The 27861-nt window shown below is 45.7% G+C and overlaps 1 protein-coding gene across 10 annotated transcripts in view; it reads left to right on the top strand.

The window, feature by feature from the left end:
• The first annotated feature begins 248 nt into the window (after positions 1 to 248).
• The window catches only part of ABI2 (abl interactor 2), a 78607-nt gene continuing 50994 nt past the window's right edge, over positions 249 to 27861 (top strand). For all 10 annotated transcript variants that reach the window (XM_070933233.1, XM_070933231.1, XM_070933228.1 and 7 more), the window contains exon 1: positions 249 to 365. In XM_070933233.1, the coding sequence (XP_070789334.1) occupies positions 249 to 365 (117 nt within the window). The remainder of the gene's footprint in view (positions 366 to 27861) is intronic.

Below are 27861 nucleotides of genomic sequence, written 5' to 3'. Positions count from 1 at the left end.
GCGCCTCAGCTGAGGAGCGGGCGATGGGTGGGAGGGAGAGAGAGAGAGAGGGTGAACTTGAACCCCGCGGCCAGCGGGGGTTCGGCGAGCGCTGAGCGAGCGGCGGAGGACGCGGACCTAACTGCTTGCAGGCGTTGTGGACAAAAGGCCGGACGCCTGGGTTTTTTTGGGGTGGGGGGCGGTGTTGGAAAGGAGGGACCAGAGGGGCGGGGCTGTGCGCGCACGCGCGCGCGCGCGAGGATGTGAAGATGGCGGAGCTGCAGATGCTGCTGGAGGAGGAGATCCCGGGAGGGCGCCGGGCCCTCTTCGACAGCTACACCAACCTCGAACGGGTGGCCGAATACTGCGAAACCAACTACATCCAGGTACGGTGCGGTCGCTGTCTTTCCTAATCGCCCCCCTCGCTGCAACAAAGAGAGAAGGGGTGAACGCTCGGAGTGCGCGCTCGTATGCATGCATAGATGCAAGCTTGCATGCATGCATGCCATACGGAATGTCGAACTCCCTCTCCTCCCCATCCCAGGCATGTCAACTGGCCTTTGGGGCCTAGGAGGAGCTTGGAATGGCATGAGAACGAGGGGGAAGTGGAGAAGAGGTGGGTGCTCGTTGAACGCCCACACAAAAAGCCGTTGGGTCTAAGATTTGAGAGGTGCCCCTAATCCAGAGATTTCCTTTCAGAAAGATGTGTCCTGTACACAGGCTAATAACGCCTGGAGCTCATAGCTATCTGGGATCGTTAGATATAAAATGTTTCCCATTCTGTAACTGGAAGAGTGTGCTATATTTCTGCTTGCTACACCTTGGAAATAAGGGCAAAAGGTGATTTTGGACTAATAGGTGAGGAAATTTTTCACAGGCGACAAGAATAAACCCCTAACTCCACGTGTAATGCTACTCCTTAAGAGATGCTACATGTACCTTTATTAAGGATTCCTTTTCTCTCCCTGAACGGTGTGCTCCATTTAATAACTACTGCCCTGTAATGTTAATGTTGTGTTCCTTACAATTAATAACATAATTCAAAGCTATGGTTATCAGACTGCCTGATTTGCTAAAATTGTGATTTGGCACCAGTTCTGAATGTGATGTCAAAATGCACTGAGCTTCAAGGCTCCTACTGAGATGTGGTAATGAGCTGAATATGTGGCTTGGCTATCTGATTACTGTTCTGATTTCTGCTGATTCTTCAAAGAAAAAACCCCCCTGATTTTCTCCTTCATAAACAAAGCTAGAGACTGACATGATGCTTCAATATTTAAATTGAAAACATAAGGAAATCTTTTTAACTTAGAACTTTATATGCATTTTAGTGTTGCTTTTAGTGAAATGGGCAGGTATATAAGATGGATGGATGGATGGATGGATAGGTAGATAGATACATAGGTAGATAGATAGATAGGTGATAGTCTAATTGCAACCTCTCTGTCTCATTTATAAACAGGGAGTGATGTTCTTAGTATCTATTACTCAGTGTACAGCCTTATTAATATAGCATATTAATAGCATATAATTTAGTAGCTTTCTGCTTGGTGATTAGAATTTTGTATTTCCAATATTTTTTCAGAGCAGTTAGTATGACCAGTTAAAACATCATTATTAAATTCTAAGATATAAAAACAAAGTCAGATTTTGTTGGGGTGATGTTGTAAATTAAGATTTAATTATGGCTTTCTGTTGACAAAGATGATGTGTCGAATAAATGAATGCAATGAATTTGCTTCATGGGCGAGTTATGAAATTGCAGTTCCTTTTTGATTATCAGATAGGTTTATTACTTATGAAATTGGTTTAGTTAGCTATCTAATCTTGAATGTGAAGTTTAAATTATCAAGCACTTAAACACATCTGGGTCTTAAGGAATAGGCAAAGAAAAGATGGGTAATTCTCTTATGTAATATTTTACTTTTCATCATATCAATTTTATAACATGTTTCTGATTTGAAGACTAAAATGTATGTGGCACTGATAAAAATTTTGAAGTTTTAGAACTTTTCTTTTTCTATGTACAGTGTAAATAAGTAAAATGTTTTTGGCAGCAAAACGTATTCATAAGTTTCTATTTTCCTGTATATGAATGTACATATTTGAAGATCAAAAGAAGAACCGATAGTTTTAAAAAGCACTAAGAAAATGTGCAGTGTGACTTGCTTGTTTTTCCTGAATTGGATATTGAATTCTATAATCAGAAAGCTTTTGTACTTACTGTAGTCTCTCATGAGGCATGTATGGCTTCTCCATGTTATTCTTTACATACAATGAGTTTATAGTCCAAGGCGAATGTAAGATTTTTCTTTGTGATACTGTAACATAAAATGAATAAAATGTTTTTTGCTATATTGCTTTAAATTGTTGCATGCATTGAGGTTGCAAAAATGGTACCATATTGTTTATTGGTTTTGATTTTAATGAATTCTGTTAGTTTCACCTGGGGATGATTGGATTTTTGAAAGATTTTGCTGAAATAATATATGCCAAGGGAATCTTTATCAGTATGTTATATTATAAATCTGAAGTATTCCAATGAAAAATGTAGAATTTAAGGGATAATGGTCAAGGAGGAACAGTTTGGGATAGCACTTTATATATTAGCCAGCTATAATGTTAAAATAAATCCTCCCAATTGTTTTTGGGCAAATATTTGTACAAGGGCTCAGTAGATTTCTTTAGATTATTTCTAAATTTCCTGCTGAAAAGCAAAAATGCAGTCTGTACCTTCATAGTACATTTTCAATCTGTTTCAAGCAGCTTCTTCTTTTTATTCACTCTTCATTTATTTGGTGGAGATTTTGTAATTTTTTGTATACAGAGTTCATGCTGACTTTCTATGAAGTTTTTCTATTTTCAGTGTAGTTTCTTTCATTCACTTCCTTCTTTTTTCCATGATCATTCCCCCATGTTACACTCTTGACACTACAAAAAAAAGGAGGGTCTGTCCTGCATATGGAATTGCTCATTGCCTTGCATCCTTCATTAATTCTGTAGTGAGGAACAGGCTTTTTAAAAGCACATATTATTAAACAAAATTATCATCTTTCCCATTCACTCTCAAATATGTTTTCATATGTTATGCCTAGAATAACATTTTTTCCCATGTTTGTTCAAAATATTCACAATTTTCCAAAAAATGAGCTTGTCACTGTATGTATTCATCAAAACATGCCATAAGATCAGGCCATGTTCACTTAGAAGTACTATAACTTTCCTGTATCTCTTTGCTTCATTTCCTTCCTTCCTTCATTCCCTCCCTCCTTCCTATGCTCTTTACCATTTCCATATGCCATTGTTGTCACCTGTTGGATACATAGATACTAACTGCTGCCACACATTGCTTTAATAGTATAGAGAGATTATAAATTGGGTTACCAGCCTTAATTATATCCCTGTCATGTGCAGCATTTCCAGCCGAGGACAGTGCTAGTCAGTTTTGCACATTTTGCTGTCTATGTCATTGGTGCAATCAGAGCTAGTTTTACCCAAGCATGCTGAATGTACAAGCTTGCATCTTTAACCTATAGATTTTCTTGTAATCCAATATACTCTTGTTTTCATCTCACAACTGAAGAAGTAAAGGCAGTTATTGATATATAGTCTGAGTGCAAAGAAAAACTTTAAAACATATTTTTATTTCTTTCAAAGCCTTTAAATTTCTATATAAATTAAAAATTGAAAAATTCTGATATGCAATTGGCTCCTTATTAATTTGATGAATGACTTTTGAATTTTACTTGATTTGATTTTTTTAGGGTGGTGTTTTATTGTGAACAATCCAGAAAGCTTTGATAATTGGGCTGTTTATTTATTACAAACAAGTAAATAAAGTGCCATGTTGTCGAATGAGATTACAACATCATGGGTGAAAACATGGATAGTATTACTGGTATTATTTTACTCTTGCTTTATTAGGTGAATGAGGGATATATTACATATTAATCAAAATTATGCTGTAAATGGTTAATATAAGCAGACCCTGGGTTACAAATGAGATCTGTTCCCAAGTCTGTCTTTAAATCAAATTTGCAGATAAGTCAGAATACTTATTTAATATCATGATCCTACTTAAAATGACGGACGTAATTTGAGCCAACAAATTACGGAAGCAATACAATGTTTGCATGAGTGTCACAAAACAATGCATGTTTATTATTCCATCCTTCCGAGGTTGGTAACACGAGGACCCAGATTGTTGGGGGCAATATGCTGACTCTTTAAACTGCTTAGAGAGAGCTGTAAAGCACTGTGCAGCGGTATATAAGTCTAAGTGCTATTGCTATTGCTATTTAATCCATTTGTATTTGTATTCAGTTTTTTTAATATAATAGGCCCGTGATGGCGAACCTATGGCACACGTGCCAAAGGTGGCACATGGAGCCATATCTGTGGGCATGCAAGCGTTGCCCTAGCTCAGCTCCAGTGTGCATGCACGTGCTGGCCAGCTGATTTTTGGGCCTTCTGGAAGTTGGGAAATGGGCTGTTTCCGGCCTCCAGAGGGCATCCGGGGGGGAGGCCATTTTCCTCTCCCCAGGCTCCTAGAAAGCCTGTGGAGCCTGGGGAGGAAGAAAAACGGGACTACTGGGCTCACCATGCCATTGCGTGCCAAAAGCGTGGGGAATGTGGGGGCGGGTCATGTGCGCATGCATGGGGCGCATTGAATTATGGGTGTGGGCACATGTGCATGCGACCTCCCTACTTTTGGCATGCGACAGCAAAAAGGTTAGCCATCACTGTAATAGGCTTTAGGGCAATCTAAAAGTTGTCCGAAAGTTGGATGTTCTTAACCTGGGGAGGGGAACTGTCTGTTATCATTTATTTTATTTTATTTATTTATTTAATTTGATTTGTATGCCGCCCTATCTCCATAGGACTCAGGGTGGCTCACAACAATCATGTAATACAGTTCTCCAGCTAACCAGAAAGCGTCAGTCAGGCTGGGGATACGCCTCGTCTAGCGTATGACCGAGTCTTGCAAATTTAAAGCTCCGCCCTTCCGGATGCCCCAGTTCTTCGGCTCGGTCTACGCGTGACGAGACGTGTCTTCACCTTCTGATCGCTTTCCTAGCTGGAATTTCTTCTATACAGGTCTGATTACCTTTAAAAACTGTTTCTGCGAATTAACTGACTTAAAAATTGCCGCGGAGGCTTGCGGCGGACTCGCGCCCCTCAGCTGGGCTCCTCCGGCGAAGGAAGTTGCTGCATCTAAAGGGCCTTTGCCTAGCAGCTTGATTATCGGCTGGAGCGGCTGCTCGCCGATCGGAGTCGCTTTGAAGCCGGACGGCTCGCGACTGGGCTCCAGTTTCCTGAGATTGTGGATTCAGCGCCGGGGCTGGTCGGAGCAGCTTGCGAACGCCCCGCTCATTTCTAAACCTCGGAGGAGTCTCTCTCTCTCAGCATTTCTCTCTGCCTTTGCTAGTCGAAAGACCTTTTATAGAACCGGCTCAGTTTTCCGCTTCTTACAAGCGCTCACTTATTGCTCCGTTGAGGCTAGAGCGGGTGTCGGGGCCTTTTAAAAGAGCGGTTTGCTAGCCGGGAGCTTATAATTAACGGCGCAATTCGCCCTCGAGGCTTGGCGCCTTTTCCCTCAATTGAAAGACCCAGGGAGCTTTTCTTGTACCGCCTTCACCTCAGCCTCTCTTCTCAAAATGGCGGACGCCATGAGGTCTGGCTCCAACGGGCGCGGATCCTCCTCTCGTCGCCCTCTGGATAGTGATCCACTTGAGGGCACTTCCCGGGACCATCCCCCACCTGCTAAAAAATCCAGGTCTCGGAAGGGGGCATCTTCCTCAACAACCCGCGAGGAGCAAAGGAGGCATAATGCCTTTGAAAAGGCCTTCCAAAAGGCGCGCTCTCAGGCACCTGCAAGAGAACCCGATAGGCCTGATCCTTCTCCATCCCCTAGGCCCAGATCCCCACGTTCTGTGCGGGATCTTTCCCCGGATCTACCTGGTTCGCCTTCACGTTCTCCTGTTCCAGATGCGCAACACCTGTTCCAAGCCCTTCCAGACTCTGGCCTAGCTCCTCTGGCGCCTCCCTCTGGACCATCGCCAGCGCCTCTTCCCAACCCGATGGCAGACTCCTTGGAGGCCTTCATCGCTCGGGCCATCCGCCAGAGTCTGTCTGAGTTCTGGTATCAGGCTCCTCCTCCGTCGGCTCAGGCTCCTCAACCGGCCTTTCAGCACGATTCTAACAATTCTAACCTCAGAGAGGATTCTATCCTGGATGGGGACCAGGATCCTTACCATGACCAAACTGATCAGGTTTCGATTTCAGAAGCGGGTGAATTTCAGGACCAGGCTTGGTCAGATGATGAAGGTCTGGGTCCGGACCCCCCTTCGTTTGTGGGCTTATTTAAGCCGCATCTTTTTCGGTCTTTACTTTTCAAAGCTATTGCCACAACTCGCTTGGGCGGTCCCCCTCCTGCGGCTACAGCTTCTGATTCTCACGATCCGGCTGCAGCCATGTTTGTGGAACCGACGGTGAATCCGGAAACCATCCCAGCACCCAAGTTGTTCACAGACGTCTTACAACGCCAGTGGGCTCTTCCTGGGGCGGGTCCCAGTCCTAACGGATTGGACAAGCGCCTCTACAATTCGGCGACTCCATTAGCTGATATTTTACAACCTCCTAAAGTGGACGTACCCATTGTGGCTCTGGTGGACCCTGTTCATCCCACGGGTCCGGCAGAAGATTCCCTTCGTCCAGAGGACAAGAGAGCAGAGAAGACCCTCCTTAAGGGTCACCTTGCCACTGCCTGGTCTATCCGCGCTTCCACCTCGGCGTCCTTTTTTAATAGGGCGGCTCTGCTCTGGATCAAACAACTTCAAGCCCGTTTGCCTTTGTCAGATGCAAGATCCCACCAGGATCTGAACAAAATAGCTGCCGCTCTGGAATATTCGGCGGATGCCACCTTGAATTCTGCTAGATTCTCAGCCAGGGCCTTGGGATCCACCGTTACGTCACGACGCCTTTTATGGCTTAGGCATTGGCAGGCCGATATGCGCAGCAAGTGGCAACTGGCCTCTTCTCCCTACTCTCCTGGACATTTGTTCGGGTCCTCCTTGGATCCTCTACTCGTTGAGACCAGAGATCGTCGCAAAGTTCTGCCTCCGGCTTCCCGCAGGGGAGATCCTCGTTCGGCTTCCTCCAGGTTCCAGTCCTTTCGGACCTCAGGGGCCCCTTCCTTTCAACCTCGTTTTCAACGAAGCTTCCCTTCCAGACCCCAACAGGACTTCCAGGTCAGGCCGGGGGCAAGATTCCCCCCTCGTCGGTCCCGGGGTGGGAGGGGAGGGCGGTTTCCTCGCAGGTCTAGATAAGTTCTCTTCCCAGGCACCCATTGGAGGTCGTCTCTCATTATTTTATCACCAGTGGGAGACCTCCACTTCCGATTCCTGGGTGCTCAACACTATTTCTCAGGGTCTTTCCCTGGAATTTTCCTCCCCTCCCCCTGCCCGCTTTATTCCCTGTCCAGTTACTCGTGACAAGACGAAAAGGGACCTTGTGGAAGCGGCTATAGTTCACCTTCTAGATATTGCCGCTATTGAGCGGGTTCCCCAATCGCAGCAGGGTCATGGTTTTTATTCCCGTCTTTTTGTTGTCCAAAAGCCCTCTGGTGGGTGGAGGCCCATTTTGGACTTAAAATCCTTGAACCGACACATTAGGTACCGTCGGTTCAAGATGCAATCCCTCAGCTCTATTTTAGAATCGGTCCGTCCTTCGGATTACCTGTCATCAATTGATTTAACGGAGGCTTACCTCCACGTTCCCATTTTACCGGCTCACCGTAGATTTCTTCGTTTTGCCTTTAGAGGCTCTCATTATCAATACAGAGCGTTGCCCTTCGGGCTGTCCTCAGCCCCTCGGGTTTTTACAAAAATAATGTCCGCCCTCGTGGGCCACATACGCTCTTCCCCTCTGCGTCTCCAGTTTTATTTAGACGACATTTTAGTACTTTCCTCCTCCCTTTCAGCAGCACGAGTTGATTTGGTTACCGTCCTGAACTCGCTTCAGGCCCATGGTTTTTCTATTAATTGGGCCAAGAGCCACCTTTCCCCCTCAACACGCATACTCCACTTAGGCGCCCTCATTGACACGGTCTCTTCCACTGTGTCGCTTTCCACTGAACGCCAGGCTAACCTTCGCTCCCTGGCTCTCAGGTGTTTACTTGACGGTTCTGCTCCCATCTCTTCCCTTTCTCGATTATTGGGCATGATGGTGTCCTCCTTCGGCATTACTCCATGGTCCCGTTTGCATAGCAGGGACCTCCAGTGGCTGCTGCTACCCTTCCAAAAGTCGTTTCAGGACACATCTCCTCGTCAACTTCGTCTGCCTCCGCATGTCATCGACTCCCTTCGTTGGTGGACCTCGACCGCCTTGTCCCGCGGCTCCTGCTTCCGAGAACCTCATCGAGTTCAGTTAACCACGGATGCCAGTCTCTCGGGTTGGGGGGCCCACCTCCTTCATCACATGGTTCAGGGCCGTTGGTCAGCCTCGGAATCCCGGCTCAACATAAATCTGTTGGAACTCCGGGCTATCCGGCTGGCTCTCCTTCACTTTCAGGACCTTTTAGTAGGGAAAGATGTACTCGTCCTGACGGACAACACGACTGCCAAGGCCCACGTGAACAAATTAGGGGGCACTCGCTCACGCGCCTTGATGGCCGAAGCTCGGCTCCTGGGCCTCTGGTCCGAGACCCATCTGACATCGCTGCGGGCGGACCACATCTCAGGGGCAGCGAATGTCCAGGCAGATTCCCTCAGCCGGACTCAGGTGGATCACGGAGAGTGGTCGATCCCATCTTCCTTATTCCGGGAGATCACGGCCAGGTTCGGAACCCCTCTCGTAGACTTGTTCGCTTCCAAGATGAACCATCAGCTGCCCCGTTATTTCTCGAGATTTCTGGATCTTCAGGCGGAAGCCACGGATGCCCTCCGCAGCCGGTGGCCTCCGGGTCTCCTTTACGCCTTTCCACCCCTTCCAATAATTCCCAAAGTGCTCCGGAAACTTCTTCAAGAACGAGCTCAGCTACTCTTGATCGCCCCATATTGGCCCATGCGCCCGTGGTTCGCGGACTTGATGACCCTGTCCGTCGCTCCTCCTTGGAGGATTCCCAACTCCAAGATCCAATTGTCTCAAGGGGTTCTCTCCCATCCGGATCCGGCCTGGCTTCGCTTAACCGTTTGGCGGTTGAGCGGGGCATCCTGACTGCAGCCAGAATTCCATCTCCTATCGTCTCAACTATCCAGGCGGCCCGCCGTCCTTCTACGATCCGCGTATATGATTCTACATGGCGTTCCTTTGTTTCCTGGTGTACTTCAGTTTCAGTTGCCCCTACTGATGCCTCCATCTTGCACGTTCTTTCCTTCCTTCAACGTGGTCTGGACAACGGCCTCGCCCCCAACACGCTGCGTCGCCAAGTGGCTGCCTTGGCATCAGTTCTGTCCTGTGGCTCTCCTGATCCCATATCTCGCCATCCCATAATTCACGACTTTCTACGGGGCGCCACTAACTTACGCCCTCCCACCATTCACCGATACCCGTCATGGAATTTGAACAAGGTTCTCACCGCTCTGATGTCACCTCCATTTGAGCCTCTCCGCTCTGTTCCTCTCCGATTTCTTTCGTTGAAGGTATCTTTCCTGGTGGCGATTACCTCCGCTCGCCGCATTTCGGAACTGGCGGCGTTATCAGTTCGGGCGGATCTCTGTATTTTTCATACAGACAGAGTAGTGCTTCGCCTGGATCCGGCCTTTCTAACCAAGGTAAACTCAACCTTCCACAGAGCGCAGGAACTCGTCCTTCCAGACTTTTGTCCTCGCCCTTCACACCGTCTGGAACGATCTTGGCACACTCTCGACGTGCGACGAGCTCTGAAGATTTATATAGCTCGGACAGCCGCACATCGCAAGTCAGAGTCTCTCTTTGTCGCTTTTCACCCTGCTTCCATCGGGTCCCGGGTTTCGGCTTCCACGCTGGGACGTTGGATAAGAGCCACCATCTCCTTGGCCTACCGCCATTCGGACTTACCTCCTCCTCACAGAATCACGGCTCATTCTACCAGGAGCGCTGCAACATCGGCTGCCTGGTCGACTCAGGCATCTCTGGAGGACATCTGTCGGGCAGCCACCTGGACGTCTATCAGTCCTTTCATCAGGCACTATAGAGTGGACTCGTTTGCCTCGTCCGATGCTGCTTTTGGCAGACGAGTACTTCAGGCCGTACACCTCTCCTGAGAACCACCGGAGCCGTCTCGCCCGCCCGGGTACATCAGGCTTTGGTATGTCCCCAGCCTGACTGACGCTTTCTGGTTAGCTGGAGAATGGACGTTGGTCTTACCTGATACGTCCCTTCTCAGCATGTAGAAAGCGTCAGTCAGCCCCGCCCCTCTCTCTCCGGTCCGGTGGGAGGTTGGGGGGGGTTGTATGCTAATTCTTTCTCGTTACAGGGAGACACGTCTCACGAGTCTACACTTCGCCCTCGACGAAGAACTGGGGCATCCGGAAGGGCGGAGCTTTAAATTTGCAAGACTCGGTCATACGCTAGACGAGGCGTATCCCCAGCCTGACTGACGCTTTCTACATGCTGAGAAGGGACGTATCAGGTAAGACCAACGTCCATTCTCTTTTCAAGCAAACAAAACTAAAAAAGTCTGAACCCGGCTTATTGCCTTAATTTGTTTTGACTCCTGCTAAACAGACAAGAAAGTTATATTTCAATTTATATCTGAATTTTCTTGTGCAATATTTTCTCAAAGATGGAGCGCTATTCTGTGCTTTTTTATTCAAAGCATCTTTGTTGCATGGTTGCAGGTATACTAAAAATTTTTATGGACTACATCAGGGGTGTCAAACTCAAGGCGTCTGGTCCGCATCCAGCCCGCAGGGTGCTTAAATCCAGCCCATGGGGCTGGCCTACAAATATCAAAGGACCGGCCTGCGATGCCTCTGCTGGCCAAAATGGGCCGAGTGTGGGGGTCCTCCACGGCCCATTTTTGGCCTTCCTGGCCTCCTGTGCCAGCTAAAAGCGGGCCATAAAGAGGCCTTCCAAGGCCTCCGTGCGGCTTGTTTTTGGCCGGCAGAATGCTGCTGGAGGCAAGAGAGGCTGAAAACGGGCCAAGCAGGGACCCCAGGAAGCTCCATGTGGTCCATTTTTGGCTGGCAGAGTGCTGTAAGTGGCTGTGGGGGGCAAAAATGAGGCGCAGGGGGCCCACGCATGACCCCCGCACCCCGTTTTGGCTAGCAGGGTGCCGCAGGAGGTGTCCGTTCCATCTCCCCCCCCCTCCAGTCTACAGAGGAGAACTACAATGCTGATCAGGCTCTCGAAGAAATCCAGTTTGACGCCCCTGGAGTACATCATCAATTTAATATATTGGTTGGAGGAATGTGAGGTGTTCATTAAATCAGAATATCTTTAAATTTACCCCATTTGCATCAATTTACATCATTTGTGTAATTATATAATTAACAGAAATGGCCTCATTTGTAGTAAAACTTGGATTTAATGGATAAACCCTAATTTTCATGGCTAAACTGTTAATTTAACAGGAAATAGACATCAAACGGGATATAGAGTTTGATCAGAAAAGTTTTCCATTGTATCTAATGTCTGCTAAACCAGCTATTTGGTGGACAAACCTTTGATTTAACACCTATTAAATGTAAATAAGGAATGGTCCTCAAATTAAAAAAATGTTTTACGTGAAAATTGCTAATTGATGTTCATAAAAAAATTTTCTGCATTATCATAAGATTAGAAACATACCAATTAATGGTCATGTAAAAAAAATGCAAATATGTAAACAAGTAGTGCTTCTGATTGATGTTTGATATTTTTGCATCCTTTTAAAAGATTTAAAAGTATTGCTGTTTCAATACCAAATGCAACTAAAAACTCAATCTTCTGTTTTCCATTCGGCTGTCTATAACAGAAAAAGTTGTGATTTATACATCCATGTATCCTTCATTACCTTTTCTGAAACGCATGTGTTTTTATAAAATATTACAAAAAAAATGTCATAGATAAATAAAGAAATGTAGCAAAGCCAGATTATTTAAGAAAATTAAGAAAAATATAAAAAAATGTATGGACAAGAATTACTTCATTTAATAGTACTACAATTAGTTTCTGAAATTGCTTATGTAAATTCTTGCATATTTCACAAAATATTGTCAATTATTATTTTTAACATTTTTGAAAATATTTAAACATTAAGATTTTAAAATGTTCAATATTGATCTAATTACTTTGCATGTTATGAAAACTTTTTTTATTTTAATCCTAAGGATGTTGAATTTCTGAATTTCCAGGGTGGAAACTGTTGAAGCCATAATTAAATCTAAGTTTTTTTTATGTATATTATGCAATCATCACAATTCAAGTTGAAGGAGTTATCTTCATCAATTCTGAACTATTAATTATTTTTCTTAAGCTTCTATTCTGTGAAAGGAGATACAAGCATAAGCTAAGGTTTGTTGGAGAAATTTCTGATTATATTTGCTGATTACTCCCAGCTTTCTGGAAAGCTTCTCCTGCGGCTGCCACTGGCGTGTTTAAAGCTTATCATGCCATGTTCTTATGACTCCCATGTGCTACCAAATAAAGGAAATAAATGAAGCTGTAGGATATTTTAGGTTTGATTTTTAGATAGTGAAAGCAGCAGTGCATGTGACACGATAAAGGATTGAATTAGCCATTGGTGGCTGTTGAGAAGTATATGAAGTAATAGGAACAGCTAGCTGGTACAATAAGGGATGTTACAATTTATGCTTATGCCATGTGAATGTGTCCAAGAAGTTCTTTAAATAGACAATATTTGGCAGAAAAACACGGGTTAATAACATAGAATTAATCTTTCATTTCTTATGAAGGTTTATAATTTAGATTATCAGTTCATATGCAACTAACTGAAAATTTACTCTTTTTAAACAAAATGAATAATAATCACTCTATCTCACACAGAATTGTAGCACATAAAATTAGTGCCTGAATATTTGTACTGTCTGTCTGAAGAATAGGTTGCCTTTTTCCCTTGGAGATAAAATAAGGATGATTTAAAATGCACTTTTAATTATTTTAGGATAATTCAGAAGGTATCTTCCCTGTGGTCATGATACCAGTCCCAAAAATGTAGCAAAAGTTCTCCCACTGCTATTAATGCCATGTAGGGCATTAATATAGAATCATTACATTGAACTGTTTGGGAGGACTGCCTCTTGCTGTTCTGCCTTGGTTGGGGTAAGTGCAAGTTGACTTCTTTTGGTGCTTTTCATTGGCTTCACTTATGGTTACTTAAGAATTTGTTGTTGTTTTCCCCCCTTTAAGGCAACTATTTCATATGCTGCTATGGGCAATCAGGTTCTTACAGAGTAGCTCTAGGTTTGTTTTTTAAAATCAAATTTCCATTCTTGATTTATCTAAGACAGGGGTGTCAAACTCGTTTTCATTGAGGGCTGCATCAGCATTGTGCTTCAGCTCAGAGGGCCGGGGTGGGTGTAGCCAGCTTGATGTCACTCGTGTCGGGTGTGCCTGTGGTGGCCTGAGCATTCTGCCAGCAAAAACAGGCTCCCGAGCTCTGTTTTTGGCTGCAACGACCTCCTGCAATTGTCTGCCAGCAAAAACGGAACTCGTGAGGGCTGCCTGCAGCCCTCACAAGCTCAATTTTCGGCTATGACAACCTCCTGCAACCCTCTGCCAGTGAAAACAGAGCTTGGGAGGCCACAGTCCTCCCAAGCTCCGTTTTTACTGGCAGAGGCACCGCGGGCCGGTCCTTTGCTGTTTCCAGGGCAGCCCAGTGGGCCAGATCTAAGCACTCCATGGGCTAGATCCTGCCCCCCAGGCCTTGAGTTTGACATGCCTGATCTAAGAGATTAATTAGAATTATAGCATCATAGGGCTGGAAGGGACCTCAGAGGTCTTCTGGTCCAACCTCCCTGATCCAGGCAGGAGTCTTATACCATCCCACTCAAAGAGTTATCTAGTCTATTTTTGAAAAACTCCAGTGATGGAGCAATCACAACCCCTGGAGGCAAACTATTCCACTGATTTATTTCACGCTCTGTCAGAAAATTTCTCTTTACTTCTAGGCTGGTTCTGTTTTTAACAAGCTTCCACCAATTACTTCTTGTCCTGCACTCTGGTGCCCTAGAGAATAAGCTTATTCTTGTAATCACAAGTCATAAAATATAGCATGGATGTGAATATTCTTGTCGATGAGTTTGTTAATCTGCATAATCCAATAAGAATTTAGTTTCTCTTTAATACATAAGATATAGTATCGAAAGTTGAAAAATGCTTTGGTTTAAAAGAACCTTAACTGTTTTTTGAATAGTGCCATTTCTATTACCAGATTTGCCAGATTCTATTGCCAGATCCTTTTACTCCTTTATACTGAGATTGGCCAATGTTTCTAAAATAGAAGTCATTTAAGTGACATTGCCATAAATCCTCATCTCTCAGTATTGCTATTAGTCAGCCACAAAGATGTGGGCATTTCCTCTGGCAGCATTATTGCACTATTTAATAATGTTACCTACAGTATCAGGGAATATATCCTTGCTTACCTTTCATCAAGTTATATGCTACTATGTGACAGCAGCTGTAGAGAAGTATTGAGATAGCCTTGAAGAAGCAAGGCAGGAATAGTTAAGTAAACATCAGTTCAGTCCTGGGAAAGAAACTCAAGAGTATTCCACCTTGATTCTCTTTGATGTAAGAGCTGGCAGAGGGAAACCTCTTCAGGCTTTAAAGATTCAATTATTAACCCTACCTACAACAATAGAGTTCTAGTAGTCTTTGCAGTGTCTATTTCCTGATTTGGCCAACCTCAAAACCTGGCAGCATTTCCATTTCTTTTATTGTTTCCCCTTTCCTACACATATGTATGAGTGTGAATGTATATATCCCTTTATATGATGGTGATATACATTTTTTTCTTGTTTGTTTATTCAATTTATGTAGCTTATTTTATAATTATTTAAAATTTATGTAGTCTTGTCATTTGAACATACTGGGTACAGAGCTTGGAGTTTAAAAATATGCAAACTAACTTTGATTTAAATGATAATTATAGCAGTTTAAAGGTTGGGCCTTCTTTTATCAAAGGCAGGGTTTTGTTAGTATATTCTTTCTAAACTATCAGGAGGATTAGTACCAAGTTTTGACTGAATTATGATTTTGGTGGATTTTTCTTCCATTTGTTGGATTTAACTAACCTGTTATAGTACATAACATTAATTTTGCTATACAATATTGAAGTGCAAGCAATATTAAATTCTATAACAGATTTTTATAGTAAATATAGGCAAATAATTTGGGATCCATAGGAATTAGCAATTTTAATAACCAACTGCTGTATTATTTGTAGTTTTTTATTGACTCCCACTTTGTTCCCTGTTGGATAATGATCATGGAGAGGAAAAGCAGCTACTGAATATTTTTGAAGCCTGAACATTAAATGATCATGGATCCCTGTTTTTCCAAATGTTCATCCCTTGAGAGATTGCAAAAAGAAACCAAGACCCCTCTCATCATTAAGGTTTTTTAAAAAAAGAGTATAAAGAAATACAACAGGATGAAGATTTCTATCATGTTATATACAGTGTGTTTCTAGAAATGAGATACGGAATGCATAAATTCTAATAAATAATCCTTTAGAATTGTGCATTTTTGCTTCTATCAAAAGTACCTCATGTGTTCATAATATGGATTGTGCTGAACAGAGTAGTGCTGAACAGTACTCTGATTTTTTTAAAATTAATACTAAAAAAGGAAGGAAAAATGTAAAAATAAAAGGAGTAGAAATAGAATAGAGTAAGAATAAATAAAACAAAAAGAAAACCAGCTTCATCAAATAAAAAAATCTATTAATTATATCACTATATTGCCAAACCCAAAATAAGACTGCAGTCCTGAACTGGTTGAGGGAGAGAGGAAAAAGTTCAGGGTAGCTACATCCTAGAATCTCCCAGAGTATAACTATTAGGTCAGAAGGTGATATTAATAGCAATAGTACTTTGACTTATATACTGCTTCATAGTGCTTTACAGCCCTCTTTAAGTGGTTTACAGAGTCAGCATATTGCCCCCAACAATCTGGGTCCTCATTTTACCGACCTTGGAAGGATGGAAGGCTGAGTCAATCTTGAGCCTGGTGAGATTCGATCTGCCAAACTGCTGGCAGCTGGTGATCAGCAGAAGTAGCCTGCAGTACTGCATTCTAACCAATGCGCCACTGTGGCTCATTATAGCTTTAGTCTAGCAAGATTCTGTCTATTGGGTATAAGCAAATCAAGAAGTGGACTTGTTTAGAGCTCACTGTGATATCTTTGAGCTTAGACCTGACAGATAATAACATTTCAACAGTTTTCGTTATCTGTTACGTAAGTTCTTTTTGACAACAGTCCAAGAACAATGGATCCAAATTTCTCCAAAAGTAGACAAATTGCAGTTTTGGAATATAATTTAGCAACACATTAACATTGTTAAATGCTTTATCTTCATGATTTCATTCATTTATGTTTTGTAGATTGTATTTTTTTAAACTTTGAAAATTTTTGAAAGTATTGTCTGTAATTACCTAATTAATGTACTCATTTAATTTTCATTTTCAAAAGCCTATTTTTTCATCCACTATTTTTTAAAATAAGGATTCTTTCAAAAGATCAGTTTCCTATGAGAGCAAGGATTGTAGATTAATTTTTCCTCAAAACTATTAAAATATTTCTGACCAACTTCAATGCTGGAAATATGTTAAGCTTCCTATAACACTCAAGTCAAATTCTTAAGTGCCAAATAACAGCATCAAGGTGTGCCTAAATCAGTATATATTAATGTTATTCTCCATAGTGGTGGAGACAGCAGCCAGGAATGGGTTGTACTTGTCTGTTCAGTTGAAGGACTGAGTCTGTCAGAGTTGTTAAGTCCCACCCTTGTTGTTAGGGGCTTCCAGCTTTTGACTCAGTCCTTCAGACTGGACGGATGTGTCAAGTGCTTCTCTCAACCTTTTTCCTGGATGTTTATTCCTTCTCTGGATTATCATTCCTAACTGATTTTTCTTCAAATTGTCATCAATTGTGAGTTACTGGCTGACTCCCTTGAGAGGTTGAGTTGCTACGATTTCCCTCCCGCTGGGGGCTTCAGCCCTAACCGTTGTGGGTGTGCAGCTGTCATTCTAACAGATTGTTTTACACGGGGTGGATTGCGTTGACCGAACACTGTCCGAGCTATTTGTGGAGTCTAGCGCTCCCTTGCCAGCTGTGGGACTATCTGTGGAGTTTCGTGCTTCCCTGTTTCTTGGAGGCTTTGGAAGAGCTTCATGCTCCCGAATTGAGCTGATCGGTCAGCCATTTTACACTGATCTGCGTGCCGCTCGACATTTTGACTGGTTGGTGGAGCTTTGTGCTCTTGTTATGGACTGTCTTTAGTGCCAAACCAGTTTCAAGAGGTTTTTTCAGTGCTCCCTTGTCAGCTCCAGCGGCTGTACACCTTTGGGTGATTTTAAGTGCCGCACCGTGTTTGCGGGCCTCCCTTTGATCAGCCCTTAGCAGCTTTGCGCTATTTATTTATTTATTTATTTATTTATTTATTTATTTATTTATTTAATTATTTTTTTATGCCGCCCTTCTGAAGGACTCAGGGTGGTGAACAATCAAAATAACATACATATAAAAATGTGAAATAAAAAGCAATTTAAAATAATTAAACGAATTTGGCTCATCAGTTAAGATCTTCAGCATAAAATTTAGACAATTAGAAAAAATTTATGCCAGCCCGGCTTGGTGAATCAGAAAGGTCTTAAGTGCATGACGGAAAGTACGGAGATCTGAGATCTTGGGCAGGAGCCGGCGGTAAAGCATTTGCGATTGGCGTGCTGCAGTTTGAAATCCACCATTTTGGAGCTTCACATTCATTAATTAGCACCTGTTGACAGCGGAACACTCTGCCTTCTGGTGATCTGCTACGGCCGGGCTCCGTTTGAGGAACTTAACGGACTTGACAATTCCCTGATTGTCACATTGCAGGCTGCATCAAGGGGTTTCTTTCTGTGGAGCTTCGCACTCTTATGTTTTCTCACCCCTATGGCATTTGGGAGCTTCGCGCTCTGTGAACACACCCGCCTGACATATTTCTGACGTCAGTGCTAACAACTCCTTGTGTGAGGGAGTATTGACTGCCCGCTATGAATCTTTGACACTTCTCCTGTCGGGTTACCTGAATTATCGGCTTACCATGCCTAAAGCCTTATTCAAATCCCGGAACAGCGGGAAGCCGGATAGACAAAGTGGCTGACCCAGGGCTTACCACAGGTGGGGCGGTTTCCTCCATGGCAAGGGACAAAGAACCCACGGGCAGGGCCAAACAGGGTGCCAAGGCAACCCATGGTGACAGCATCTCTAAAGCATCCCAGCGTGATGAAAGGCGCAGGGATCAGGCCCTACAGAAAATTTGTGCTAAAGCAAGTACGGCCAAGCCTTCTGCTCGAGTATCTCAGTTGGATCCCTGCACGTCTAGCGCTTTGCAGAAATTAAACCAGTCTCCTGGCGCTACCCCAGATCAGGTCTCCTTACAGGATTTTTCCTTGCCCGTCGCTATGACCAGTCTGTGGGGGTCCTATTGGTGCCCCTTCGGCTTCCCATAAGGATTGTGGGACACCTGGTTTAGCCCCCAGAGTGCTGCCCCTTGATATTCTGGCTCCTACGACCGACGAGTTACTGCCAATTTCGGATCCGTCATCAACGTTGCCTGCTGACCTTCAAGCCTTTATTGCAAGGGCGATTTGACAAACTATTGAGGCTGAATTTCAGCAGCCCATGAGAGCGGGCTCCACTATGTCTATCCTATCTGACAGACCCTCGGAGCCGGGCCCAGAGGATTTCCAATCTAGGGATCCTGGTTCACCAACCCCGTCTCGAGAGAGCTGTCTGTTGTTCTTAGAGGACGGGGATCGCGGTGACCCTGACCTGTCAGATGATGAAGGTCTGGGGCCAGAACAGCCAGTGTTCACTGGCTTATTCCCCCCATCAATATTTAAGTCCTTGTTTTTTAAAGCCACTAACGTGGCTTGACTAGGCTCATCTGCTGAGGATCCTTCTACATCTCAACCTTAGGAGGCAGGGACCTTTTGTTTTCCGAACCAGATAAATAGGTGCTCTCTGTGCCTTCTCCACGATTCTTCGTGGATGTGGTACAGCGCCAGTGGACAGCTCCGGGATCAGCCCCTTTGCTTACAGCAGCAGACAAATGATATTTTAATGCAGGAACGGAGTTAGCTCAATTACTCCAGATTCCTTTGGTCGACGCACCCATTGTGGCTTTATTGTCAACCTCCAACATTCCTGGAGAGCCCGAGGACGGTCTGAGGCTGGACCGATCACTTCAGCGGGTTCACCAGGTGCTGCATGGGCTATTCGCTCAGCCACTACAGCTTCTTTTTTCAATTGGGCAACCCTGATCTGGCTGTGGCAGTTGCATGACAAACTGCCAGCTGGCGATATCAGACTGCAGCAGGACCTCAATAAAATCATAGCTGCAGTCCAGTTTTCGGCCAATGCTACCTTAAATTCGGCCCGATTTGCCTCCCAAGACTATGGCTTCTGCTGTGGCGTTGCGCCGCCTTCTTTGGCTGAAGAACTGGCAGGCGGATGCCTGGCACAAGTGGTGCCTTGCTTCTGTCCCATTTAGCGGGGTGAAGTTATTTGGGGAGGCACTGAAGCCGTTACTTGTAGAGACCAAGGACAAACAGAGAGTGTTGCCTACTTCTCACTGCAGGGGCGAGTTTCGCTACTCCCCCTTTTCCTGTCGCCCTCAATTTTGGGGTTCCGACTGGGGGCCTGCGAGTAACCAGGTGCAAGGGGTATTTGGTCCAAGGCAATGGGGGCAGGCAGAGGTTGATCCCTCCAATCTAAACGGCCCTTTTGAGGGGGAGGAAGTCGTTCATTCCAACGCCACAGATAATTGCATTAATAACCCACCCATCGGGGGCAGACTAGCCCTATTTGCTGACCGATGGGATGCAATTACATCAGACGCATGGGTTAGGAATACTATATGATCTGGCTTATCCCTGGAATTCCTTTCCACTCCCCCGAGATTTTTTATACGTTGCCCAGTATCTAACGGTCGCAATAAGAGAGTCCTCATGGATTTGGCAGTGAGACATCTCCTGGACATTAGGGCTATCCAAAGGGTACTGGAGGACTGGGCAGGGGTTTAATTCCCTTTTATTTCTTGTTCCCAAGATCTTGTGTGTGTGTATGTGTGTGTAGACCTGTTCTGGACCTCAAAAGGCTGAACCGATACATTGTGTATCGGAAGTTCAAAATGCAGTCTCTGTGTTCTATTCTTGATGGCGTCAGGGAGGGCGATTTCCTCACCTCTATTGACCTCACTGAAGTGTACCTGCATATTCCGATTCTCCCTCTCATCGGAAATACCTAAGGTTTTATTATGCAGGCTTTCCTCAGCACCCTGTACCTTTTCCAAAGTCTTAGCCGCCTTGGCGGCTCACCTCGGGGCCATGCCTGTCCATCTCCAATGTTACTTGGATGACATTTTAATTTTGTCCTCTTCTGTACAACAAGCCACAGAGGACCTTCAAGTAACACTTCAAATTCTCACGCCCCACGGGTTCTCTATTAACATAGAGAAGAGTTATTTGACTCCTTCAACCCGTCTGCTACATCTGGCAGCGGTGATTGACTCCATTGAGGGCAGGGTGTATTTGTCCCAGGAGCGGCAGGACAGCCTCAAGAGTCCTGGTGTGTAAGGTCCAAAGGAAGTGTAAGGTGTCATTGCTCCTGCTATCACAGCTCCTGAGCAAAATGATTTTGGCCATTTTCATCACTCCATGGGCGAGATTACATACTAGAGACCTTCAATGGTTTCTTTTGCCTTTCCAGAAGGCGAGTAGAGGCAACTCATCAGCCAGGGTCTGGGTCTCCAAGGACGTTCTTAGATCCCTCAACTGGGGGCGGTCACCGGCCATCGCCAAAGGCTGTCTATTCCATGAACCCCAGCAGCTGGTGGTGACAACGGACGCCAGCCTCTTTGGCTGAGGGGCACATTTCCAGTCGCAAGTGGCTCAGGGCAGGTAGAGCGCCCATGAATGGCAATTGAGCATCAACTGGCTGGAGTTCTGAGCAGTGTATCTGGCCCTCCGTCAGTTTCGGAGGTCAATATCGGGCAAACACGTTTTAGTGCTAACAGACAATGTCACCACAAAGGCGCATGTAAACCGCCAGGGGGGCACAAGGTCCAAGTCTCTGATGTTGGAGGCCAAGAGACTGGGCTTGTGAGTGGAGCAACATCTTCACTCCTTGACAGCGGAGCATATCTCTGGGGTGTCCAATGTGCAGGCGGACTGGCTCAGCCTGACGGCCATTGACCATGTGGAGTGGCGCCTGCACCCGTCACTTTCCCAGGACCTGACAGCCCAGTTTGGCGCTCTAGAGGTGGATATGTTTGCTTCCCCAGAGAATGAGCAGCTCCCACGTTTTTATTCGAGGTTTCCGGCTCCACGAGCACAGGGAATAGACGGTCTCTACAGCCCATGGCCACAGGGGCTCCTTTATGTGTTCCCCCCACCCCTCCTTCCGAGGGTGCTGCAGAAGATCCTAGAGGAGCGAGTGGAGGTTGTCCTTCTTGCGCCTCATTGGCCCAGGAGGTCTTGGTTCGCTGACCTCAGGACATTGTCTGTGGCTCCACCCTGGAGGATCCCTCAGGGCGTAGCTTCGCTCAGCCAGGGGGTGTTGGTCCACCTGGACCCATAGTGGCTCCAACTGACCACCTGGCGTTTGAGCGGTGCACTCTGAGTGGGGACAATTTCTCCTCCAGGGTTATCCAGACTATTCAGACTTCTCGGCGGCCTTCCACAGAATGTATTTATTCTGCCACTTGGTGGGCATTTTGTAATAGGTGTGACTGTAGGGGTCTCTCCCCTCTCCAGGCCTTGATAGCCCAGATCCTGGAATTTCTCCAGGACGGATTAGATAGTGGGTTATCGCCTAACACCATTTGGAGGCATGTGGTGGCTCTTTCATCTTTCCTAACTTGCGGGTCCCTTACTTCCCTATCTCAGCATCCCACCATACGGAGATTCCTGAAAGGTGCCACTAACTTATGTCCTCCCGTGGTACACAGATATCCCACCTGGGACCTCTCCATTGTACTGAAATCCCTTACGGGAGCCCCATACGAGACCTTACGGACCACCAGCCTTCACCTTTTGTTGTGTAAGGTTGCCTTTTTGGTGGCGATTACCTCCGCCAGGCGTATTTCTGAGATTGCCACCCTCTCAATTCGAAGTGACCTCTGTGTGTTTCACGCGGATTGCGTGGTGCTTCATCTTGATTCCTCCTTTGTTCCTAAAATTAACATGTCCTTTCACAGGTTGCAGGAACTGATCCTACCCAATTTCTGCCCTAATCCTGTCCACCCCTTAGAGCGGTGTTGGCATACTTTGGACGTTTGACGGGCTCTCCGTATATACCTTAAGAGGACTGCTGATCTACAAAAAAGTCATTATTTCTTTTATTCCAGCCTCTTTAGGTTGCAGGGTCACCCCGACCACCATTGGCAGGTGGATTCGTCAAACTATCGCCAAGGCGTATGACCTGCGTTCTCTACCAAAGCCTGCACATGTGACGGCGGATTCATCCCGCAGTGCTGCCACGTCGGCGGCATGGGCCACGCAGACATCTTTGACAGAGATCTGCAGGGCGGCTACTTGGACTTCCCCTTTGCCCTTTTTTTAAACACTATAAATTGGACAAGTTTGCCTCAGCTGAGGCAGCATTTGGCCACAGGGTCTTGCAACGGGTTTATACCGAAGGGGAGTAGTTTGGTACAGTAAACTTTGGTATGTCCCATTCCTGGCTACTGTCTCCACCACTATGGAGAAGGGGCATTGGTCTTACCTGAGACGCATCTTCTCGTTGGGTGGAGACAGCAGCCAGCCCCACCCTTAGGCTGTCTGGTCTTCATTGCTCACTTTCTTTCTTTTTGTTCTGATACGTTGAGTCTGTTTCTTCGTCTTCTCCAAAAGCTGGAACCCCTAGCAACAAGGGCGGGACTTAACAACTTTGACAGACTCAGTCTTTCAACTGAACAGACTGCTGTCTCCACCCAATGAGAAGGTGCGTCTCAGGTAAAACCAACGTCCCTTTTCACTTCAGTATGTTACTGTATGTTAAAAAATATGCCCTGTCTTATAATAAACTCAAGGTCAGTTATGCCTTAGTTAGTCACTTCCTCTTTCAGTTGCTGCAATGTGTTTTACTTAGGACTATCCTTGAAGAAGATTTGGAAGCTACAATTTCCCAAAAACTGGAAACCAACACTAGTTTTTGGCAAAAATATCATAAATCATGGTTATGTGAACATAGGAGGCTGTAAATAAGGGCCAGTTGCCAAGTATGCAAAATATGATCTTGTGACCATGAGGGGCATCAGAACTTTAAATGGTTACTGATTGTAGGTCGAGGACCACCCATAAACAGTTTTTCTTGAGAACAATCAATTGATGGATCTAAAACGAAATTATAATTCCCAGCTACCATTATATAGAGCCATGGTGGCACAGTGGTTAGAATGCATTATTGCAGGTTAACTCTGCCAACTGCCAGCAGTTCAATCCTGATCCTGACCAGCTCGAGGTTGAGTCAGTCTTCCATCCTTCCTCATTTCAATAAAATGAGGACCCTGATTGTTGGGGGCAATATGCTGACTTTGTAAACTGCTTAGAGAGGGCTGTAAAGCACTGTGAAGCAGTATATAAGTGCTATTGCTATATATAGTGCATCTGTAAGCAAAAAAATAATAACTGTAAAACATGTATGCAAAATGTCTGATTTATTTCCAGTTGGCCTATAACTATTTATTAGTCATCTAAAAATCAACAATGGTAACAATGGGTCTGATCAATGCAATTCATTTTAAGCAAATGCTTTTCTTCAAGAACTAGTTGGGAGGCGCATCTTATCTTTCCAGCTCTGTCATGTTCCTCACCATTGTGTCCAGGGAAACACATTGTTAAAAAAAAAAAAACCTTCTCACGAGTTCAATAAACTCGCAAGAAAGTTTCCCTGGACACAACGGCGAGGAACGTGACAGAGCTTGAAAGGTAAGACCTGCATCCCGCTTCTCGCCCGTCCCACCTGCCACTCCCAAATTGCATCTCTAGAGGGAGCGGGTGGCTAAGCAAGGGGCAGGAGCCCTGCCATGCCCAGTGAGTGGGCGTGAGAAGAGACGGCAAGGGGAGCCACGTCTCACTCCACGCGTCTCGCTTCTCCCCTGCCCCACCTGTCAGAAATGAGTCTTTTTGAGAGATTTGACATATTGGTACAGCCGTGAGTGGTAGGACGCCAGCTGTGCCGGTATGATGAAGCTTGTGGCGGTGCTGCAGTTTGTGTGTGCAACGGCACAACAAGCCTTGCTCCACTGCTCCAATGTCATAAATGGATGAGGCAGTGGCGGTGACAGGACACGTTAGGGCAGGGGTGGTCAGCCGCTCGGCCGTTACGAAGAGCAGGGAGGGGAGGTAGTGGCGACGACAGGACATCCAGTCCCACGCTTGCTGCCTCCTCCAACCCCAAAATAATAAGACCCCCCCCCGATAATAAGGTCAAGCCCTTATTTTGGGGTTCATGTACTGGGGGAAACACAGTACATATGCGGGTGTTTGTATTAAAATGACTCCTGGCGAGATTTCTTGTGGAGACATGCCTAGATCCTAGACTTTACCACTTTCCCCAGTTAAAAATCTGAATCTCAAACTTCAGAGACAAAAAGGGTTTTTATTTTTTGCCTTATCCTGATGTTACAAATGTGATTGATTTCTTTGTTTTTAAAATAACTGTAGAAGACACATTATCATTTTTTGCTGATATATTCCCAGCAAAACATCCCCCAAATAGGAGCTAGGGTGCAATAAGGATTAAACTTTATATTTGGTAAGCAGCGTTTAGAAATTCTCTCTAATCCAAATTGAACCCCAGTAAGTATTTCTCTCTCAGAGCCACTAGAGGTAGCTCATCTTCTTCTTAAAGTTTAAGATACAGAATGTTTTAGAGACATTGAACCTTGAACCAATTTGTTTTGATAAATTGCAACCATTTTTCAATGCTGTGTCTTTCACCATGGTCCCTGGAATCCTCTGTGTATGTGTGTGTATTTGTAATTCCAACATATTTCTAACCTCTTTCGAATCATTGTAATGAAATTTCTCTGTATTTTTTTTTTAACACTTCAGTGCTTATGCTTCCTATTTATTGACTGCAGCACAACCAACTACTCAAAATTTGTAAGCCCTTTTGGCTCAATTCTGGAGAGTAATTCAAATGTCAAAATAGCTCCCTGGATATCTCTGGAATGTTGGGCTACTTGCCAAAATTGTTATGTCTTCAGAAGTAGCCAAAGATTCTGGCATTGAGAAGTTGGATCACCAATTGATACTGTAAAGAGTTTTTCTGATTGTGAAGGAAACAGTGCTGTCCAAGTGGGTGAGCCAGAATGGAAGGTTGCTTTTTACGATAACAAGATATGTTGTCTTCAAAATTCCAAAGTTAATAGACAAGTGGTAATAGACAATTAATAATAATAATAATAATAATAATAATAATAATAATAATAATAATAATAATAATTTTATTTCTATACCGCCCTTCTCCCGAAGGACTCAGGGCGGTGTACAGCCTATTTAAAAACACAAACAGAACAATGATATAAAATTTAAAATAATTAAATAAATGGCTGAAATTTAAAAACCCCAATAAATTTAAATACCCCAATTTAAAACTATTGTATTGATAGTCCGGCCTGGCGGAACAACAGGGTCTTCAATGCGCAGCGAAACACCCGGAGGTCAGATATCTTACGAATTTCCGGGGGCAGTTCATTCCACAGGGCTGGGGCTCCCACAGAGAAGGCCCTCCCCCTGGGCGTCGCCAGCCGACATAACTTGGCTGATGGCACCCTGAGGAGACCCTCTCTGTGGGAACGAACTGGTCGGTGGGAGGCTATTGGTGGCAGAAGACGGTCTCGGAGGTACCCGGGTCCTATGCCATGGAGCGCTTTAAAGGTGGTAACCAACACCTTGAATCGCACCTGGAAGACCACCGGGAGCCAGTGCAGCTCGCGCAGGAGGGGTGTCACATGGGCATAACGGGTTGCACCCATAACCACCCACGCGGCCGCATTCTGGACCAGTTGGAGCCTCCGAGTGCTCTTCAAGGGGAGCCCCATGTAGAGAGCATTACAATAGTCCAACCGGGAAGTAACAAGGGCATGAGTGACCATGCGCAGGGCGTCCCGATCCAGAAAGGGCTGCAACTGGCGAATCAGGCGAACCTGATAAAAGGCCCCCCTGGCCACGGCCGTCATATGCTCTTCTAAAGACAGCCGCGCATCCAGGAGGACACCCAGATTGCGAGCCCTCTCCGTGGGGGGCAAAGATTCACCCCCAATAGTCAGCGATGGCACGTGCTGACTATATCGGGGCGCCGGAAGCCACAGCCACTCGGTCTTGGAGGGGTTGAGTCTGAGCCTGTTCCTCCCCATCCAGGCCCGCACGGCCTCCAGGCAACGGGACATCACATCAAGGGCATCGTTGGGGTGGTCTGGGGTGGAGATGTACAGCTGGGTATCGTCAGCGTACAGATGACACTTCACTCCAAAACCACGGATGATCTCACCCAGCGGCTTCACATAAATGTTGAACAGGAGGGGCGAGAGGACCGACCCTTGCGGCACTCCCCATGCGAGACGCCTCGAGGTCGACCTCTGCCCCCCTGCCAACACGAACTGCGAGCGGTCGGAGAGGAAGGAGGAGAACCACCGCAAAACAGTGCCCCCTATTCCTAACCCCCTCAACCGCTGCAGCATGATACCATGGTCGATGGTATCAAAAGCCGCTGAGAGATCTAATAGGACTAGGACAGAGGAACAACCCCTGTCCCGAGCCCTCCAGAGATCATCCACCAACGCGACCAATGCTGTTTCTGTGCTGTACCCCTGCCTGAAGCCCGACTGGTACGGGTCTAGATAGATAGCTTCATCCAGGTGCCGGGGAAGTTGTCGTGCCACCACGCTCTCAACAACCTTCGCCACAAAACGAAGGTTGGAGACTGGACGATAGTTGGCTAATTCAGCCGGGTCCAGGGAAGGCTTCTTGAGGAGGGGCCTCACTACCGCCTCTTTCAAGGCAGCAGGAAAGGCACCCTCACCCAAAGAAGCACCTATAATCCCCTGGAGCCAGCCTCGTGTAACCTCCCGGGAGGCCAGTACCAACCAGGAGGGACACGGGTCCAATAAACACGTGGCGGCACTAATCTTACCCAGAACCCTGTCCACATCCTCGGGAGTCACAGGATCAAACTCCTCCCAGATAACATTCTCAAGACCTGCCCCGGTCTCCTCCCGTGGACTCATCCAATCGGAGTCCAAGCCATCCCGAATCCGAGCGACTTTATCGTGCAGGAATTGCACAAAATCCTCAGCACGACCCTGCAAGGGATCTTCCCGCACTCCCCCCCGAAGAAGGGAGTGGGTCACCCTAAACAGGGCGGCTGGGCGGTTCTCTGCAGATGCGATAAGAGCGGAAAAATGGTTAGATTTTGCCGCTTTTATTGCCACTAGGTAGGTCTTGATATAGGACCTCACCTGTGTCCGGTCGGAATCGGATTGACTAGTCCTCCAAATGCTCTCTAGGCGTCTTTTCCGACGCTTCATCTCTCTCAGCTCCTCAGAGAACCAAGGAGCTAATTGAGATCGGCATTGGGTCAGAGGCCGCAAAGGCATGACGCGATCCAAAGCTCCGGCGGCCGCCCTTTCCCAGGCGGCCACCAGCTCTTCAGTCGAGTCATGTGTTAGAGTCTCAGGA

The sequence above is a fragment of the Pituophis catenifer genome, unplaced genomic scaffold (genome assembly GCF_029215685.1).
Source record: "Pituophis catenifer annectens isolate HBS135680 unplaced genomic scaffold, rPitCat1.0.hap2 SCAF_1, whole genome shotgun sequence".
Lineage (NCBI taxonomy): Eukaryota > Metazoa > Chordata > Lepidosauria > Squamata > Colubridae > Pituophis > Pituophis catenifer.
This window is presented reverse-complemented; position numbering and strand designations above follow the sequence as displayed.